The following is a 19,447-nucleotide window of genomic DNA, read 5'->3' on the forward strand; positions in this document are numbered from 1 at the left end:
TGAATTAAAACAATTCAATATTTAGAGCTGAGCTGATCCCTTGGAGTCCTTCTTTCACTGCAGGTTTGATGGGAATGGCACTGCAGTTCAAGCCAGCTCCACTTTTCACATTACTTTTCTTTCTTTGCTTCACTTCCAAACCAGGAAAAAAGCAGCAAAGCCATTCCTTCACGTGGTCCTGCTGCTCCCAGAGCACTGGAGTGTGCTGGGAAGGCTGGAACACTGCTCCAGCCCAGCAGGAGAGCTGCTGCAGCAATCTCCAGGACATTTAATCTGATGACTGCAAAACAAACCCAGCCCGGTGGGTTTGGAGGAGCCCTGCTCGCTGCTGGCTGGATAAATCCTGCAGGAATTGCTGGAGTTGGACAGGAAAGTGAGGGTTTGTGCCCTCAGGAAATGCAGGTGTGGAGCAGGAGCAGCCATCCCGTGGTGTCTGCAGCACTGCAGGCTCTCGAGGAGCTTTGTAGAGTGGTTCATTTTTTAGGGAGATTTTTGGGATATTTTAGGGATATTTTTCTCAAAAAGGAGAAGGAGAGAAGCTCTCTCCTTCTCCGAGGAGCAGAGCTGTGCAGCAGCAGGGGCTTGTCCACACCCAAGAGCTCCAAAGTGAGAGGTGCAGAGGGATTTTGGGGATTTATATCCAGTGGGATCTCAGTTCTTCCTCCCTCACCTTCCTTGGGGCCATACTTGCTGCAAAGTGACTTCTGTCACCTGCTCTGGTGCTTGTGCCTGCACCTCACACCTGTCCTGGGGACAGCTGGGCTTCCCTGGCATGTTCCTGGTGGGAAGAATGGTGGAGCCCAAGGTTAGGAAATAGGGGGTGCCTTTCCAAGCTGTGGATCCTGCACATTGCCACCGGTTCTCCCTGGGGCAGGTCCCACAGGGATGGGCAGGCCCCCTGTTTGTTTGCTGGTCCCACAGGGATGCTGGGGGGCCCTGGAGGTGTCACCTCCCCTGCAGCTCCTCCAGGCTGTGCCAGAGCTGATGGCTCCAGCAGATTGCCCTGCCCAGCCCTGATCCAGCAGCTTTTGCCTCCTGACCAGGGACAGGAGCCAGGGAAGAGCTGGGGCAGTTCAGGCACCACGATATAAAAAATGACATTGAGTTGTTAGGGAGGGTTCAGAGGAACAAGAGAAGGGTCTGGAGGGGCCGTGAGGAGCAGCTGAGGGCTCTGGGATTGTTCAGCTGAGCAGAGTGAGGGCAGAGCTCCCCGGGGCTGCAGCTCCTCCCGAGGGGCAGCTCCCATCTCTGCTCTGGGACAGGGACAGGAGCCAGGGCACGGCTGGGGCTGGGCCAGGGCAGCTCAGGCTGGAGCTCAGGGCAAGGCTCTTCCCCCAGAGGGTGCTGGCAGTGCCCAGGCTCCCCAGGGAATGGGCACGGCCCCGAGGCTGCCAGAGCTCCAGGAGCCTTTGGACAGCGCTGCCAGGGATGCCCAGGGTGGGGTTGCTGGGGGGTCTGGGCAGGGACAGAGCCTTTGGGACACCCAGGATCCATGGAAAACCCCCTGACCTCCCCATGGCATGGCTCCCTCCCTTCCTGGCACCGAGAGGCAAAGCCAGGTGCCCAGGATTGCTTTTCACCAGCTGGGTATGTTTTATTGTCTTGGAAAGAGAAACCTTGAAACATTCCATCAGGAGCAGGATTGGTCTCACTGGATACAGGATATGGCTTCAAAAATAATTCCTGGCACTGTGGGGGGGAAATGTGAAATATCGTTTTAGTTTAGGAAATCCTTCTTGTCCAGTCAGGATGGCTAATTCATGGATGTGTGTGTGTTCATGTGTGTTCATAAGGGTGGGAATTCCAGGGGTCCTCTTCACTGCTCCAAAGCTTTGTCTTCTGGAGGTGGCTTGAACATGAGGTGGAATGGAGATGCAGCAAAATGTTGGCTGCATTGTCAGACATGAGAGAATCCAGAGGATTCTGAGGCACTGGAACAGAAGATGTGGAATAGAAGAATATCGAGGAATTAGAGAAAAGAAAAGAATATAGGGGAATTAGAGAAAATACAAGAATATGGAGGAGTTAGAAAAAATAGAAGACTACAGAGGAATTAGAGAAAATAGAAGAATACAAAGGAATTAGAGAAAATAGAGGAATTCTCTGCTTGGGGATGTTCCTCAGGCTGGCTGCTTCCAGGTAAAGGAGCAGGGAGTTGAGGGAGTCTGGAGCTCAGTGGACTTGGTGGAGGCTGAAGCAGGGCTGGTGAAACTGGGTCTGATCAGGTGGAAAACTTCCAGTCAGGGAGTGAAACTTCAGCCTGTTAAAACTGCTGGGTTTCCTGGGGTTTGTGAAAAGAAAAAAAAAAAAAAATTAAAAACCCCAACGTGGTTTACTGGGGTAGGGAGGAAATGTCCTGTCATTTCCAGGGGTTAAAAATAACACTGAATTTTCACTTTCATACAGTTTCAGTTAATTAAAGTGAATTTGCACTGAATAAAAGAAAACAAGAAAGAGGTAGTTCATCCACAGAGGTGAAACCTTTCATTTCTTGGCTGACTCAAACTGACTCATTTTCCCTTTTTTTTTTTTTTTTTTTTTACTCTAATATAGGGAAGGTTTTTTGTTTGAAACATGATTTCTTTCCAGCAATTCCCTTTAACCCTGAGAGCTCCCCCACATCCCAAATCCATCCTTTCCTCAGTCTGGGCTGCTCAGGGAAGTGATGAATCACTAACAAATGTTTTCCCCTGCTCAAAGGTAGAGGGAGGAATGAAGAGGAGATTTTATATGTTGTTTTTTTGTTTTTTTTTTTTTTTTTTGCAAAGCAGAGACATCTCTGCTGTTCAGACAAGACTTGTCAGCTGTGTCTGGGGCTCTCCCCAAATGCACCCAATTCCCTGCAGAGGCAGTGGGATGGGGGAGCCTGTCTGACCTGGGCCCTTCTCAGCTTCACTTGTGATAAATAATCCTCAAAAACTGCAGTTTTGAGGGGAAAAAAATAGATTTTCCTCTGGGTTCTACTCCATAAAAACAAACAAACAAAAAAACCTCTGGGAAATTCTTTGAGTTAGTGAAGGAATAGAGAGAAAACAAGATTGGTTTGAGCTAGGAAAGCACTGTTGCTGGTGGGATGCTCTGATGCAACCTTTGAAGCAGAAAATACAGGAATGGGCATGAGCCAGGCCTTGGATAGGAAGTTTTTCAGGGGGAACATGAGGATTTTGAACCTAGGAGAGGAAAAAGGGATGCAGGAGTCCACATCCAGCAAGGGGATTTTGCATGAAGGTTGTTCCATGCTGTCCTGCTGAGCATGTCCTCTGCGGGATCTCATCCATGCTGGAAGTTGCTGGAAGCTTCTTCAGCCCCATCCATGCTCATCCTCACCCAAGTTTGCAGCTGTGGAGCCTCCCCAGCCCAGGATCTGCCCAGGGAGCTGCAGAGGGTTCAGTTGCAAAGTGGTGCCTCCAGCTCCATTTTTGGGCTTTGGCAGCTTCTCTGCACATGAATAAAATCCTGCTTTATGTTTATTTGCCTCCTGAGCTCTGGTTCCAGCTTTGTGGGCTTGACCTGAGCTGGTGAAAGGAGTTTACAAGAGGAAATCTTTTGGATGGGGCTCTCAGTGACTCCCACGCCCGGGGAAGCAGCAGCTCCCGGCTTGGAGCAGCTCCTCAGGGATCTGAAGGCTCCCAGGCACCCAGAGATAATTTGGGTGTAAAAATACCAGTGGTGGGGGAGAGGTGGGAGGTGATGAGCTCTGTCAGAGGAGCTTGCAGGAGCATTTGGGAGTTGAGTCAAGGTTGAAACCGCAACAATTCAATCGTTTGTACAGAAACCTGGCAGCCGCCGGCGTGCAGTGAATCACAAATGTGCACATGTTTTGCCTGGGGTGAAAATCTGAGCTCTGCTTGGCTGTGAAATGGCAGCTTGTTAGGCTGGGAAACACTCATTTTTAATTTATTTTTTTATTCTTGGGAGCTATGTTGAAGGGAGCAGGAGGGGAAGGCTGGGGCTGGTGCTGCTGCCCTGCTCTGCCCCAGGCTGTGCTGGTGTCTTGGTTTGAACAGCCAGGTGTCTGCTAAGGAGGCAGGAGCCTCCCCTGAAATGGAAAATGTAAACCCCTTCCCTCTGAATTATTATAATTTTGAAATTAAGAGGCTCTCAGGTGAAGATATGGGAGTTGGAATAATAGCTCTTTACTAGGAAAATTTAAAAAAATACAAATGTTATAGTGTAAACATCGACAGCAACAACAAAAACCACTGCCAGAGCCAGAACATGCCCTGCCCCCCTGTGTGTCAGGGTGGTGGCACAGCCCCATCCCATGGGGGCTCAGCCCTCCTGCAGTGCCAGCTGTGCTTCTGCTGGAGCAGGGATCCTGCACAAGGGGGGAGTTTTCCTCTGCAGCTCCAGGGCTGCTGGAGATGGGCCTGCTCTCCCTCTGGGAATGCAGGGCAGGAGAAAGCTGCTCCTCTGGGAATGCAGTGGGCAAAGGCTGCTGTGCTGTTCCAGGCTCAGATTGTATCCAGGTAGGAATGCTTGGCTCCTGCCCTGGGCGGAGCATCTCCCCATGGGATGCTGGAATTTGATCAGCCCTGCAGGGACACTGCATGACTTATCTGCTGCTAATTTGGGGTGAGAATTGGTCACACTGGAGTGACAGGAGGTGGGGAGGCAGCTGTAGATGCAAAGCTCAGCTCAGGCAGGTCCAGCTCCCCCATGGGCTCCCAGGAGCAGTGTCTGTCTGTCCCCTGTCTGGGGCAGTGTCTGTCTGTTCCCTGTCCCTCAGCACAGGGCCTTGGTCCTCCTCAGGGAGTGTCATTGTCCCCAAAGTGGAGATTGTAGCATGAAGAGGCTGCATTTTAGTTAAAATCAACCCTCCAAAGGATGTGGCCATCCTTTAAAGGGACAATTGTCCTGGCTGAAGGAAGGGTCTCCTGAGTTGGGATGGGCTCAGAGCTGCAATGGGGACAGCCCTGGAACAAACCCACACTCCTGAGAGGATTGGGCAGGAGTTGCCTTTCCCTGCCAGCCCTCGGGACCTGGAGTGTCCCACAAGCTGCCCTGAGCTCCCATCACGGCTGGGCAGGCAGCAGACTGTGCCCAGGAGCCCAGGCATGGCTGGGCACTGGCTCTGTGCCCGCTGGCACAGCACAGGAGCTGTCCTGGGCAGCCTCACACCCAGCCCTGTGTCCCCTGCGTGTCCCCTGCCTTTTGGCCTCACACTCCTTCCCCAGTGCCAGCTCAGGGAAGGGCAGGGCTGGGTGCACCCACCTTTGTCACATTTGCCCTCTGCTTTTGGGTCCAGGGATCACCACACAGTGATGTTTTCTAGGTTTTCTCTGCAGGAAAGCCAAGTTTAAATGTGAAATCCTGCCCCCTGAGGGGTGTCTGGATCTCCCATCACCTGCGCTGGGGTCCTGCTCAAGGCAGGGTTTGTTGTTAAATCCCCTCAGTTTGCTTCTCTGACCTCAAATCTCCCCTAAACCGCTGAGTTTGTCTAAGCAGACCTGAGTGGGAATTTGGCAGCCCTGTGCTGGGTGCAGGCTGTGTGATGGGGCTGGGGGCACGAGGCCAAGGGCACGGGAAATTCCAGGTGGGATTTCTGCCCGCGCTCCAGCTTCTCCTGCCAGGATGTGATAACTCAGTGTTCCCTCAGCCAGAGGAGCTGAGCCAGACCTTGCCGGGGCATTCTGTGCTTTCTGCCTGGCTGAGGTCACTGCCTCTTGTCAAGCTGGAAGATGGAGCTGTCTGGCTCCCTCGCCTGCCCCCAGGCAATTTGTCTCCTGGGCCACTGCAGGGAGGTTGATAACACCTGTTTGTCATGAATCCACTGAGAGACAGGGCTGGGATTGCCAGGCTGGATGGCAGGGATGTGATCAGGATATCTCAGGCTCATCTGGAGGTTGCTCTGAGCCTCTGTGGCTCAGCTGAGCCAGATTTGCTGGGTTAGGGAATCAGCCAGGGGAGGGAAAATACACTCTGGTTTTGTGGCTGCCAAGAATAAAAAAGCAGCCAGTTTAGAATCCCAGGATCATTTAGGCTGGAAAAGGCTTCCACAATCATCAAGTCCAAGCTGTGACCAATCCCCACCTTGTCACCAGCCCAGAGCACTCAGTGCCACCTCCAGGTGATGGAGACTCCAAACCTCCCTGAGCTGCCCCATCTGATGTTTAACAACACCCTTTCCATGGAGAAATTCCTGCTGGTGCCCACCCTGAGCCTCCCTGGCCCAGCCTGAGCCGTTCCCTCTCCTCCTGTCCCTGTTCCCTGGGAGCACAGGGACCCCCCGGCTGTCCCCTCCTGTCAGGAGCTGTGCAGAGCAACAAGGGCCCCTGAGCCTCCTTTTCTCCAGGCTGAGCCCCTTCCCAGCTCCCTCAGCCTCTCCTGGGGCTCCAGCCCCTTCCCCAGCTCCGTTCCCTTCCCTGGACAAGCTCCAGCCCCTCAGGGTCCCCCTTGCAATCAGGGGCCCAAACAGACCCAATCTGGTCAATGCAAGGCCTGGATTTTGGGGGTGCTGGAGTTAAAAGCTGAAGCATTGATTGCTCTTCTGGGTGTCAGAAATCCCTTCTTGGCACAAGCAATTCACCCACAGTCCTGCAGGAATGGAAACCTGGGAGAAACCCTGGATCAGCAGGATGAGCCCCTCCTGGGCAGAGCTGCTGGAGCAGGGTGGCTTGGGAGGCAGCATCCCTTTGGATATTGCACAAATTCCATTGTGTCCACCTGTCATTTCTCCCTGGAGTGTACCTGAGGCTGCTTTTACACCACGTTTCCCCTGGTCCCTCCAGCTGTGACCAGCCCTGGAGTGCAGCTGCTCTTGCCTTGTCTGTGTCCAGCCCATCTCCAGTGTTTGAGCACAAAGTTCCTGAAGGCTCTGAAGCTCCAAAGGACCTTCCACTGCTTCCCTGCTGCTGCTTTGCCATGGGGTTGGGATGCTTTGATTCTGTTGGTGAGCACAAACACCCCCAAAACTCCCAGGAATTGTCTGGGTTTGAAAGACTCCAAGGTCTGGACCACCAGGAGGTGCCTCCAGCCCCCAGCCTGGCTCTGACAGCAGGAGAGGAGAGGAGCAGGAGCAGAGCAAATCTTTCCTGCTGGCTCCTCCCAGCTCCCTGCAGGCCAAGGACTTGCTGATCCAAAGGCAAAGTTTGCATTGTCAGGAAGTGCAGCTCAAGTCCCTCCTGTCCTGGGAAGCTCTGGAGGATATTCCTGCAAGGGATCCCTGGGCACACAGAGCTTCCTTCTCTTCCCCTTGAGCTTTCCTGATGTTTTGTGGAGCCTCAGACTCCTCCTGAAGTAGGGATGGGATGTGTTTGTACAGCCTGAGCTGTGTGTTGAGGATCAGCACAAGGAGCTGTAGCCCCTCTGCCATCAGCTGTGGGGAGGGAAGCAGCTGGAAGGGTTTGATTCAACTCCCAGCTCCCCTTTATCCACCAAAACCCAGCAGGATCAGCAAAACCAACACCAGAAACTACAAAAGGTAGAGGTGAGTGAGGCAGGAAGACTTCTTCCAGCAGGAAATGCAGTGAAAGGTTTCTGGAATGAAGCTACAAATGGATGGGAAATATTGACTTTGGGATACCCTGGTCCCCTTCTTCTCCTTTCCAAGCTGATCTCCATGAGTGTTTCACCATTGTCTCAGAGAAGTTATTTTAAAGCCTGGCAGAGGCTCAGTCTGGGCTGTTACTTCAGCAGTGTTAAAAGTGTCCTGAGTGAGCAGGGAAATGCTGGGGCTGGTGTTATCTGCTGCTGCAGACACATGTCTGGGAGAGATTACAGCCTGAGAAAATCCAAATAAATACATCCAGGGAGCCTGTCCTGGGAATTCCTCCCATTTCAGCCATTGCAGACCCCAAAGCCCTGCTGCTCCTGCTCCTTCTTCTGGTGCTGAGTGGGTTCCTTTGTTGTGTCAGAGGAGGCTGGGGGACTGCAGATAAACCTGACCTCCCTGGAGATGTGCCAGGCAGGTATGAATCAGTGCTGGAAGGCAGCCAGGGAGGGTGGCACCTGTGCCAGGAGCCATCTGCCACCTGAGAACAGGCACACCTTGGCTCAGCATCGCTGCTCCTCCCGTTTGCCTGGCCTCAACACACGGCTCAGGCTGTACAAACATCCCAACCTGCCTTAGGAGGAGTTTGAGGCTCCACAAAACACCAGAAAGCTCAAGAAGAAGAGAAGGAAGCTCTGTGTGCCCAGGGATCCCTTGCAGGAATATCCTCCAGAGCTTCCCAGGACAGGAGGGACTTGAGCTGCACTTCCTGATGCAAACTTTGCCTTTGGATCAGCAAATCCTTGGCCTGCAGGGAGCTGGGAGGAGTCAGCAGGAAAGATTCTCCTCTCCTCTCCTCTCCTCTCCTCTCCTCTCCTCTCCTCTCCTCTCCTCTCCTCTCCTCTCCTCTCCTCTCCTCTCCTCTCCTCTCCTCTCCTCTCCTCTCCTCTCCTCTCCTCTCCTCTCCTCTCCTCTCCTCTCCTCTCCTCTCCTCTCCTCTCCTCTCCTCTCCTCTCCTCTCCTCTCCTCTCCTCTCCTCTCCTCTCCTCTCCTCTCCTCTCCTCTCCTCTCCTCTCCTCTCCTCTCCTCTCCTCTCCTCTCCTCTCCTCTCCTGCTGTCAGAGCCAGGCTGGAGGCACCTCCTGGGGTCCTGACCTTGGAGTCTTTCAAATCCAGACAATTCCTGGGAGTTTTGGTGGTGTTTGCACCCCAACATCCCTGTGCTCTCCAGGAGGAGAGGGAACAGCCTCAGGCTGGGCCACGGGAGGCTCAGGGTGGACAACAGCAGGAATTTCTCCATGGAAAGCATTGCTAAAGATCAGAATGGGCTGCCCAGGGAAGTTTGGAGTCCCCATCCCTGGAGGTGTCCCAGGCAGGGCTGGAGGTGGCACTGAGTGCTCTGGGCTGGTAACAAGGTGGGGATTGGTCACAGCTCAGACTCAGTGATCCTGGAAGTCTTTTCCAACCTCACTGATTCTGGGATTCAGTGATCAGAATGAGAGGATGCTGAAAATCAGGGCTACAATCCCTGGCTGGGTGCTCTTCCCAGCCTGGGCTGTCCAACCCACCCAGAGCAGCTTTTTGGGATCATCCCTTCACAGCTCTGGTGTTTATTTCTGTTTGTCTTCCAAGCCTATGAAACATGGTTTTATAAAACCACAGAGAGGGAGGCTCTTGGAAAGCTGGTGCTGGGAACAAGTCCCTGGAGTGGGAGAGACTGGAGAATTTGCTGCTAATTACTTTGACAATAGAGCAATAAAGAGAAGTTTATTTACGAGCTACAGCAAGGGCCAGTGTTTATGGCACTTGTCCCCACTCAATGTCACACAAATTTTATTGGGAAGTTTTTATTTTTTTTAAAGGAATCCCACAGTATCCGCTGGATAGGCATTGTACACCAATTCCAGTGCTGACTCCCTGTAATTCTGTAATTAATTTAATTGCTGTGAGGCCAACTTGAACAGGTTGAGGAGCAGTTGTGTGGGGATTTAAATGAAAACCATGTAAAAATGCCCCTCCAGCTAAAGCTTTTAAGCCCTGAATGTGGACAAAACATCATTTCCATGGTGTTTGACTTGAGATAAGCGAGGGTTTGAGCTCAGCCCAGGAGCTGTCAGTGCTCCAGGAGGGCAGGAGGGGAATGCACGGAGCAGGGGAAGGAGGATGGAGGGGAAATGAGAGCAGGGGATGGAAGATGCAGCAAGGTGTGAGTGTGGCCTGGGGGGTGAGGGCTGGGCAAGGCTGGGGTGACACCAGAGCACCTCCCCAGGGACCAGGAGCTCTGGGTGGGGTTAACTCTCGGGGTTGTTAGGAAGGAGATGGGTGAGAAGCTCTGAGAGGTCTGGGGGGTTGGATGAGGTGACCTTTAAAGGTCCCTTCCAACCCAACTATGTCATCATTCTGTGATCCCTCAGCACACCTAGGAAAGGTTGAAAATTGCTTATTTTTTGGTTTCCTATTAAAAAAGCCCGAATCAAGTGAGGCCACCAAACCCTGCAGAGCAGCTGGTCCTTGTGGGCCTCCCCCCCAGCCCTCCCCTCCTTCAGAGGGGTCTCCTTGCTCAGCTTCTGGCATATCCATTTGCTCCATGCCCCAAACCCTTCCCCTGGCCCCTAGGGCAGCACACAACCTCTCAGACCTCTCCCCCTCAGTTAATGGGATGAGATTTTTACGCTGGCTCACGGCTTGGAGAGCTGGGATTTGCCCTGAGCAGGATGAAGCTGAAGGCTGAGCTGCCCTTCCACCCTCCTGTGCCTCCAGCAGCTCTGAAACTCTTCCCTGCTCCCAAAGCTCCCTTCCTTTCCTGCCACTTGCCCTACTTTCCCCAGCTTATCCTTACTGGGGGTCATGCCTCCGTGCAGCAGCCCTTCCTCCTGGCCAGCCTTTGTCCCCAGAAGCCCCCTCCCCGCAGAGCCCCCGTGCTGGGCGCGCACAAAGGAGCGGCAGCACAGCTGCAGCTCCAGGGAATGAGCTCCAGGAGAACCTGTGCTCCCCTTTTCCTGTCCAGACAATGCCTGCAGCCGAGCTCTTTCTTCCGAGAAGGTTTCTCTGCCCTGGAATTCGCTGTCCTCTCCGTGGGTGGGTGGCTGCATTCACTCTTCCATAATGGGCCCGGTGTCCTCTGTGGGAAATGCCCTTGTTCCTTTTCTTCCTGCCTTGGCTCTGTCCCCTCTGGACTTGCAGCCACGGGGTCAGACCCAAATTATCCCTGCTCTCCGGAGCAGGGAGGAGGAGGAGGAGGTTCAAATCCTGTTGCATAACCAGCCCTGGGAGCTGAGAGTGCTGCAGCTCCAAGCTCACCTCGGGTGCCTTCTGGAGTGCCCTTGGAAAGGGATGCTTGGATGGGGAGGGAAACGGGAGCAGCAGGGAAGGGATGTGGCACTGGCAGGGACACAGGAGGCTGCTGTGGGCACTGGCACGAGAAATTCTGGGATGGAAGGAGAAGCAGGAAGAGCTGCCTGCAAAAAGCTCCATGTCAAGTGTGGTGGGAGCTCTCTGGTCAGAGAGAGAGGAAAGCTAGATAAGCTGCACCAAGGGAAATATAGGTTGGATATTAGGAAAAAGTTTTTCATGGAAAGAGTGATAAAGTTCTGGAATGGCTGCCCAGGGGAGTGGTGGAGTCACCATCCCTGGGTGTGTTTAACAAAGCCTGGATGTGGCACTGGGTGCCAGGGTTGAGTTGAGGTGTTGGGGCTGGATTGGACTCGATGATCTTGAAGGTCTCTCCTAACCCAGTGATTCTGTGAATTCTGTTTTCCCAGAACTGGCATGTGAAGCTTCAGGGAGTTGGAGATAAACAATGAGAGCCAATTATTAAAAACAGCCCGCAGATGGTGTTTCTCTAATAGCTGTTTTCCTGCTATTCTCGTAAGATTGTTTACAAATGGGAGTCCTGTTAATTAGCCAGCCAGGTGAAATGTATTGATCAAATGACCAATCAGGTCCACCTGCAGCAAACTAAGCTATAAAAGAGGAAAGGAAGAAATAAATGGGGCTCTTATGCTAATCAGCCTCCTGATTGCCCTGGGAGTCTGTGTCATTCATGACTCAACAGTGACAGTCAAGGTGTCCTTGAGCCTGTCCAGCCAACATGCAGAGCCACCAAGGAGTCCTAAACAAGTGGGAAGTTGACATTTTTTTTCCAGAGAAAGTCAGGCACAGCCTCCCACCCTCCCCTGGCTGTGGGATGTCAGGGGAGGCAGAGCAGCTCTGGTGTGCCGGGGGGCTGTGCTGGTTTGGATGCCTGGTGCTGGTGTCACTGTGTGAGGCCCAGCGTGGAGCCTGGTTTTCCATCACCTAATGCAGGAACCTTCCTGGTTCAATGCTGGAGCTGTGATGTTCCAGCCTCCCTGATGGAGTTTGGAGTGATCCTAAGCAGAGTCCTGGCAGGACATTTCCATCAGGCCCTCAGGAGTTAGAGGGAGGAAAGGCCAATTAGGTCATGGGCTCCAGGCTCCAGTCCCCAGCCAGGGCTGTCCCCTGGGCTTGTCCCCAGGGCTTGGCCAGCCCTGTTATTTCAGGTTCCAATCAGTGCCACATCCAGGGGAAATGACTCAGCCTGACAGACCCTGCTAGGAGCTCTCCAAGGCCCCAATTTTTGGCTGTTTAATACAATTTTCCTTCATTTCCCTCTTTTGGGGAGAAAGTAAAGCTCAGTGGAAGTTCCACGCATTGAAGCAAGCCAAAGGAGAATATGGGTGGTCACTTTTCTGTGTCTGCAGCTGGGGGTGCCCCTCAGGGGATGGGATGGGATGGTGGAGAGTCACTATTGAAATCCATCTGATTCCTGAGAGCACCAATGGCTTTAATGACCCCAACCAGCCTCACCTGGGACCCCCAGCTCATCCTGGCAGCCCCATTTAATCTCAGCCCTGGCCTGAGCTCTGGTGGTGGTTTTTGCCTCCTGAGTGGACCAGGGACCTTCCCTGCCTGGAATTTCTCTCCTTGTCCTTTTGCTCTGTGTCCCATCTCTGCCCTTGGATGGATTTCACACCTCACTGCAGCCTGGTTTCCACAGCAGCTTCTGCCTGTGCCTCCTTTCCCATGACTACACTCTAGGAGGGATCTGCACCTGATCCCTGATTGCCTGTGGAGCATCTCCCCAGGGGCTGGCACTGCCTGGGCTGTTCCCCTTGGAATCTGTGCCTGTTATCAAGGACCTGCCTGTCCTGGGGTGCCCCAGCTCCCACAGCAGCTCCTGGGAGCAGCTGCTCCCTCCCTGAGTCTGACACTGGCATGCCTGGGAAGATTTCTGAGCTGCTGTTAGGAGCAGGTTGGATTTGGCAGCTGCAGCTGAGCTCCAGGAATGTCCATCCCAGTGCAGGAACAGCTGTTCTGGAGGCGTTTGGGCAGAGGCTGAACAGCAGAGGTGTGGGTTGGGGTGCTGGATGTGCTCTGTGGGCAGTGGGAAGGACAAGGAGAGCCCAAGGTGAGCACAGCTGGGCTGTGAGCTCTGTTTGGGGATCCAGCATGGAGCTGGGAGGCTGCTGGGGGTGCAGGATGCTCAGCAGGAGTGGAAAGAGTGTTTGTGAGCAGAGCTACTCCCTGAAGGAAGAGCTGCTCTGGAAGGAGAAGGGAAGCCTGGCTGTGGGGATGAAACAACTAGGCTCTGGGTATGCTGAAAACTCCACAGTAAGTGGGATTTTTGTAAAGGAAACAGAGAATTCCTGTAGCAGAGGTGCAACCTGGGCTGTTCCTGCCTCTGGCTGCTGCAGCAGCTGCACTCAGCAGCCTCACATCCCCTGCCTGGATTAGTGTGCTCCCAGTAAGGTGTGACCCTGCTCTCCAGGCTGGTGACAGCCCCTGCAGCTGGGAATTCCTTCCTAGGACATTGGGAAGCAGCCTGTCTGCTCCCAGAGCTCAAGGCAAAGGGAGAAAATCACCCTGCTTGGAAATGTCCAGCAAATCCGTGGTGTTCTCGTAGTAACCACAAACCCAGCTGTGCCAGGAGGGAGAGGTGCCCTTGGCTAACCCTGGGGAGAAGCAGCCAGGAAAGGCTTTGGTGTTGGGGCTGGCTGAGCCCTGAATGCAGCATCCTGAACAACCTCATTGTGCAGCAGCTCCTGCCCCAGAACTGTGGGGCAAGGAGCTGCAGAGAGTGCAGGAACCTACTCTTGGAATCCTGTTACAGCTTGGGTTGGAAGGGACCTTAAAAACCATCCCATCCCACCTCTGCCATGGCAGGGACACTTCCCACTGTCCCAGGCTGCTCCAAGGTCCATCCAGCCTGGCCTTGGGCACTGCCAGGGATCCAGGGGCAGCCACAGCTGCTCTGGGCACCCTGTGCCAGTGTTTAACCAGCCTCACTGTAAAAACCTTCTTACCTCAAATCTAAATTGATCTTTTAGTTTAAAACCACTCCCCCTCTGTTCCCTGCCATCAGAGCCTAAGCAGGGAGTGGTGCCCTGCCCAGGGAATATTCCCTGTGTGTTCATTCCAGGGCTGTTCTGATGCCTCAGCTTTTAGCTTTTCTATTTTTCAGATTCTGTGCTGCTTTAGTGTGTGGGTCTGAGCTTCACATCAGGGGATGGTGAGCTCTGTGCACAGAGCAGGGAGACAAAACAATTTCTGCTCCAGCTGGGGACCAAGGACAAATGATCCAAATCTCAGGCCCAAGAGCACAAACACCATGGGCTGGAGAGAGAAAAACAAGCAGGATGGGACTGCATGGGCTAAAGCTGGAACTGGACAATGAACTGCAATCTGCACATGGAGCAGAGCTGATCCCAGGGAGAGACCCCGGGAGCGCTCGTGCATTTTGGGAGCATTTTGGTTCATCCTGGGTGCAGCCCTGGCTGGGCTCTTGTGCTGCCCAAGGTGGATCCATGGAGGAGATCCTTTTAATAAATCCCTGCTTTATTCTTTAGCTCTGTCCAGTCTCTGTTCTAGGGCAGCCTGCACAAGGCATCAGTTCCAGCCCAGCAGATGTGGGAATCTCATCCCTGGCAGGATCCAGTGAGCTCTCAGTGCCTGTGATCTCCTGGACCCTGGTGGGGGCTGCAGCCCCTGGAGATGTTACTCTGCAGCTCCTGGCACATCCATTGATGCCAGCAGTGAGGGAACCACTCCCAAAATTGCTTGGGACTGAGAGGGACAAACATTCCTGATATTTTCCCCTCTGTGAGCTCTTTGGTCTTGGATTAATTCCCGTCCTGTGCTGATAAACTCTGCTGGCTCTGCCTCTGGGGCTTTTGGCTGGTCAGGGCTCCCAGGGGCTCAACCCTACACCCTCTGGCTTGTTCTCAGTTTTTTTGCTGTTCTTGCTGCCAAAAGCTGCTGCACCTTCATTTTGCAGAGCTTTATGTTGTCTGGAAAGCAGTGGATGCTGTGCCCATGTGGGGGAACTGGGGAAATCCCAGGTGAAGTCACAACAGCCTCATCTCCTCCATTCCTTCCCCTCTTTCCCATCACAGGGCTCTTTCCCTTGCAGAATCTTCCAAGGAGGTGGTGTCAGGAGTGACACACGAGTGTCTGGAGCAGATCAAAGCTGCTTTCTGCTTGATTGATTTGTTATTTTGCCTCTCTGGCTGTGGATGTCTCCTGGCAGGTCGCAGCGTGCCCGGGGCTGTTCGTCTGCCCTCAAATCAATCTCACACCTCATCCACAGCGGGAATTCCAGGGAGTGAAGGGGCTGGATGCTTCCCAAGCCGTGGCAGATGCTCATGCAGATGGTGCTGGCACAATTCCCACTGACAAATCATCGAGTGGGATTGTCCAGACCCTCCCAGGAAAAAGACTGTGGGGTCTGGAGTGATCCTGCAGGGCTGGACCAGGGGTGCTGAGCTGAGCCTGCCCCTTGTCCCCGCTCCTTGCTGGTGGCAGGGTTGTTGCCACACTGTAGGGATCTGGTTTTAGATGTCTGAGGTCTGCAAGACTTTTTTGCTAATGGAGAGGAAGAAGAAACCTTGAGGTTTAAAACACATTTTTCCTCAGGTATTCCTGTAGCTCAAAGATTCTTCAGTTAAAGGTGAACTTGGGAAGAGGAAGTGTTCACCCAGGGAGTGAAAAGCTTCTCATGGTGATGCCAAACAGCCCAGGGCAGGCGTTCTCCCCCATTCAAACCATCTCAAAAGTTCACAGCACGTTCTGAGAGTGGATCCTTTCCTTCCTGGGAATTCCCACTGGAATTCCTGACCCTGTGATTGGGCTGAACCCCGCTTTGGGCAGAGAGAGGTGTCCCTATCCTCTGGTCAGGACGTGCTGAGGGACACAGCGACTTCTTCCCACTCCTTGGTCCAATTCTTTATTTAGAGCATCAACAAAGAAGTTTGGGAAAGGATGAGTAGGATTCCTGTACCCAGCTGCTCCAGGACTTGTGGTTTGGGGCATTTGTGTCCCAGGCCCTGCTTTACAGCCCTGAGCATCCCAACTCTGTCATTGTGAAGATGCCATCACAGCTGGGGAAGGAATGGCCCTTCCTACCTTTGGGACAGTGGCCTCCAAACTCATAATTTGATTAAAAAATCTCACCTGGCTGTTTGTGAAGTTGTCTGAATGGTTTTTGTGGTCTAAGTCTGCTGAATTTGCGCACTGAGTTTTAATTTTCCCAAATTGACACTCTTCTTTCTGCGGGTTTTGTCTGTTGTCCAATTTGTCTGTTTTTCTCTTGCTGGAGAATAAAGAGCAGAGCCCCGTAGTGGAGATTTCTGAGCCTACTGAGCATCTCTCTCTTCTCCCCCAATGCAGATGAGGTGAACCTGCTGGACAAAATCACTCTCCATGCCCAAGACCTCAGCAATGTTTCCTTTGGCTACGACCACAGCAAGTGCAGGATCCTGGAGATCGGGCAGTACGCGACCCTCAACATCCCCACCAGGGAGGCCTTTGGGGACAGGTAACCTCCCTTCAGGGGTGAGAAAGGGGTAATGGGGCTCAAAATCATCTAAGATGTGGCTGTAGGTTTGAGGAGCTCCTTGGAGAGCCCATTCCATGGTGACATGGAGATCACTCAGCCACTCAGTGCTCTGAGCTCAGGGCTTCCTTCATTTCTTACATTGTGGAGCAGTTTGTCCTGTCCCAAGAAGTGTCCAAGGCCAGGTTGGATGGGGCTTGGAGCAGCCTGGGCAGTGGAAAGTGTCCCTGCCATGGTAGGGGTGGGATGAAATGAGCTTGAAGGTTTCCTCCAACCCAAATCATTCTGGGGTTCTGTGATCATTCTTGGCTGGGTGCAGGAAGGACACCTTGGCATGGTCCCATCACCCTGTGCTGAGGTTGTGTGGGCAGTGCTAATTTAGGCCTGGATGCTTCTCTTTGAACCTCTCAACTGGAACAATTGTTGGTTCTTTTCACCCTTTATTTTTCCTTCTCACTCGTTCATTTGTGCCGTGACTCAAATTTTTTTCTCCTAAGAGCTCAGTTGATGATGACACAGCAGCAGGTGCAGAATGGCACGTGTCCCCTCTTTCCACCAGGTTTGCAGATGAGCTGAGCGTGCTGCTGAAGCTCAGGTACTCCCTGAAGGAGGACACCAGCCTGGTGACCATCCTCAGCCACCGCAGCCATGTGCTCTTCCAGATCAGGATTAACCCCTACGCCCTGGTCTTTGTCACCACGAGGAGAAGACACTACGAGTAAGTCCCAGCCCAGGCACTATTCTCCTGCCTTTCCTTCCTTCTTTCTCTCCTCCCAAGGCCCAGGGTCAGGCTTCCCTCTCTGGTGGGCTTTGGGCAGTGCTGAGCTTACCTCAGCTGAAGGAAGGTTGTCACATTCACATTCTCTATAAAAATCCCTTCACCCAGAAGTTTTCTGCTGGGAAGCTGAGAAGCGTCAGAGAAAAAGGACAGCAATTCTTACCTCATTTGCTTCTCCTCTGTTTTGTTCCTTTGGAATGTGTTTGGAGATTGTTTACCCACAGGTGATTGTTTCATTGGGTTCTGCTGTGAGTTGTTTTCACTCTTTGGCCAATCAGGGCCAAGCTGTGTCAGGACTCTGGAGAGAGTCACCAGTTTTCATTATTATTTTTTATAGCATTCTGTAAGTATCCTTTCTGTATTCTTGAGTATAGTTTAGTTTAGTATTCTTTAATCTAATACAGTATCATAAATAATAAATTAGCCTTGTGAGAACATGGAGTCAGATCCATCATTCCTGCCTTCTTTGGGGCACCCTGCAAATACAGTAGAAGGTGATGTCCCTCAGACCTGGTGCAGGCTGTCACTGCCAAACTCCACTCTGCCAAAATGATGCAGCTCTGGGAAACAAAGCAAAGAACAAAATCCCTGGGGATAAATCAAGACCCAAACCCCACTGATTTCTCAGCTGCCTCAAGTGGTTGTAGACATCCCCAAATCCATGGGAAACAAGTGATGGTGTTGTAACAATTCTCGGATTTTCCTCGTGTCTGCACTGAGGATGGATACCTGAGGGACCCTGGGAGCTGCTAAGGGCTGCAGCCTGCTCCTGGATCAGGTGTGGGATGAAGTTTCCTGTTGTGTCTCCTCCCCCCGCTCAGGTTCCCAGTGTCCTTCCTGGGTGATGGGCACTGGCACCGAGTGGCTCTCAGCATCTCCCTGGAGAGGCTGGAGCTGCACGTGGACTGTCGGCTGGTGGACAGAGTCAGCTGGTCCAACTATTTTGGGATGGGAGTGAACACTGAGGGGCTGATCATCATCGGAGGCCTCATCGAGTCCTTTGAGATCCCCTTTAAGGTGAGAGCTGGGCAGGGTCTGCTCCACCTGCAGGAATGAGGCTGCAGGTTCCCTCTGGTAGAATCCATTTCCATCGCCTTCTCTTCCCAAAACAACATTTATTTTCATGTTTGGGCAGGATGAATTTAGGAAAGGCTTGGAATTGTGCAGAGGGCTTGGGTTTGGGTCAGGGCAGCCCCGGGGGCAGCAGTCAGCTCACCTCTGGGCTTGATTTCCACTCATGCTCCAGTGCTGGCCATGACTTGGACCATGGGGAGAAGTCCCTGTGCAGTCAGCATGGGAAGATGTGGTTGGGGAAGTGTGTCCAATGGCTTCAAACTTCCAAAGGGCTGGGTTAGAAGGGATATTGGGAAGAAATTGTTCCCTGGGAGGGAGGGGAGGCCCTGGCACAGGGTGCCCAGAGCAGCTGTGGCTGCCCCTGGATCCCTGGCAGTGTCCAAGGCCAGGCTGGAGCAGCCTGGGACATTCTGCATGCAGCTCCTGAAGCTGCAGAGGGAATGTTCACTGCCCAAACCATCCCATAAAGAAATCCCTGGCTATGAGAAGCTGGAGATGACCTCCCCTGCAGGCCCTTCCAGACCTTTTCCTCTCCTCTGGAAGAAGCAGGAGCATAAACTCTGGTTTCTGTCTCTTCCAGGGCGCTCTCCAACAGCTGACCTTTGTGATGGGGGACCCAGCAGCAGCTGCTGAGCAGTGCCACAGCTACAACTCCACCTGCCCAGGCTCCTTCAGCCTCCACAGGGCCCCGTGGGAGCTCCCAACAGCCTGGCCAGAGGTGTGGCTGGGGACAGCTGACAAATTTAGGGACTGCTGGGCCAAGCTTTTCCTCGGTGTCACACGATTCCAGGGAAAGGCCCAACCCAGGGCGTTGTCTGGAATTGCTGGGGTCCCCAGTTCTGGAGGGGATATGAGGAGGTGGGGTGGTTCTTTTCCATCCCTACAAGTCACAGATGGGTTTGGTGCCAAGGAGAGTGAGTTAAAGGGAGGGTTTGGGATCCAGGGAAGGCTGGGGGTGGCTGTGACTGGATGTGCTCCTGTGGGTGGCACAGGAAAGCTTTGAGTAACGCTGCAGCTGGAGCTGTGCTTCTGAGAGGAGGTGAAAGCTGTCCCTGGGAATTGGACACCACTCTGGAATTCCTGCCCACTCCCAGCAGCTTTACACTCTTTGGTACATCATCCTTCCTGAAGCTGTCCCTCAGTTCTGCCAGCATTGCTGGAAAATGGAAATTTGGGGGACTTTGCTTTCGTTGCGGCATTCAACAAATTTTCAACAACCATATCTGTGTCAAAAATCCCAGATCACATTGTAAATCCCCCAAAACATGAAGCACCCAGGCTTTCCTCAGCAGCTGGAGCTGGCCCAGGGAAAT

General features: G+C 53.1%; 1 protein-coding gene across 3 annotated transcripts in view; it reads left to right on the forward strand.

The window, feature by feature from the left end:
* The window catches only part of LOC135283180 (collagen alpha-1(I) chain-like), an 81,805-nt gene that overhangs the window by 17,261 nt on the left and 45,097 nt on the right, over nt 1-19,447 (forward strand). For all 3 annotated transcript variants that reach the window (XM_064393707.1, XM_064393709.1, XM_064393708.1), the window contains exons 2-5: nt 16,117-16,264; nt 16,842-17,000; nt 17,882-18,077; nt 18,715-18,852. In XM_064393707.1, coding sequence (XP_064249777.1) covers nt 16,117-16,264; nt 16,842-17,000; nt 17,882-18,077; nt 18,715-18,852 — 641 coding nt within the window. The remainder of the gene's footprint in view (nt 1-16,116; nt 16,265-16,841; nt 17,001-17,881; nt 18,078-18,714; nt 18,853-19,447) is intronic.

The sequence above is a fragment of the Passer domesticus genome, chromosome 18, assembly GCF_036417665.1.
Source record: "Passer domesticus isolate bPasDom1 chromosome 18, bPasDom1.hap1, whole genome shotgun sequence".
Taxonomy (NCBI): domain Eukaryota; kingdom Metazoa; phylum Chordata; class Aves; order Passeriformes; family Passeridae; genus Passer; species Passer domesticus.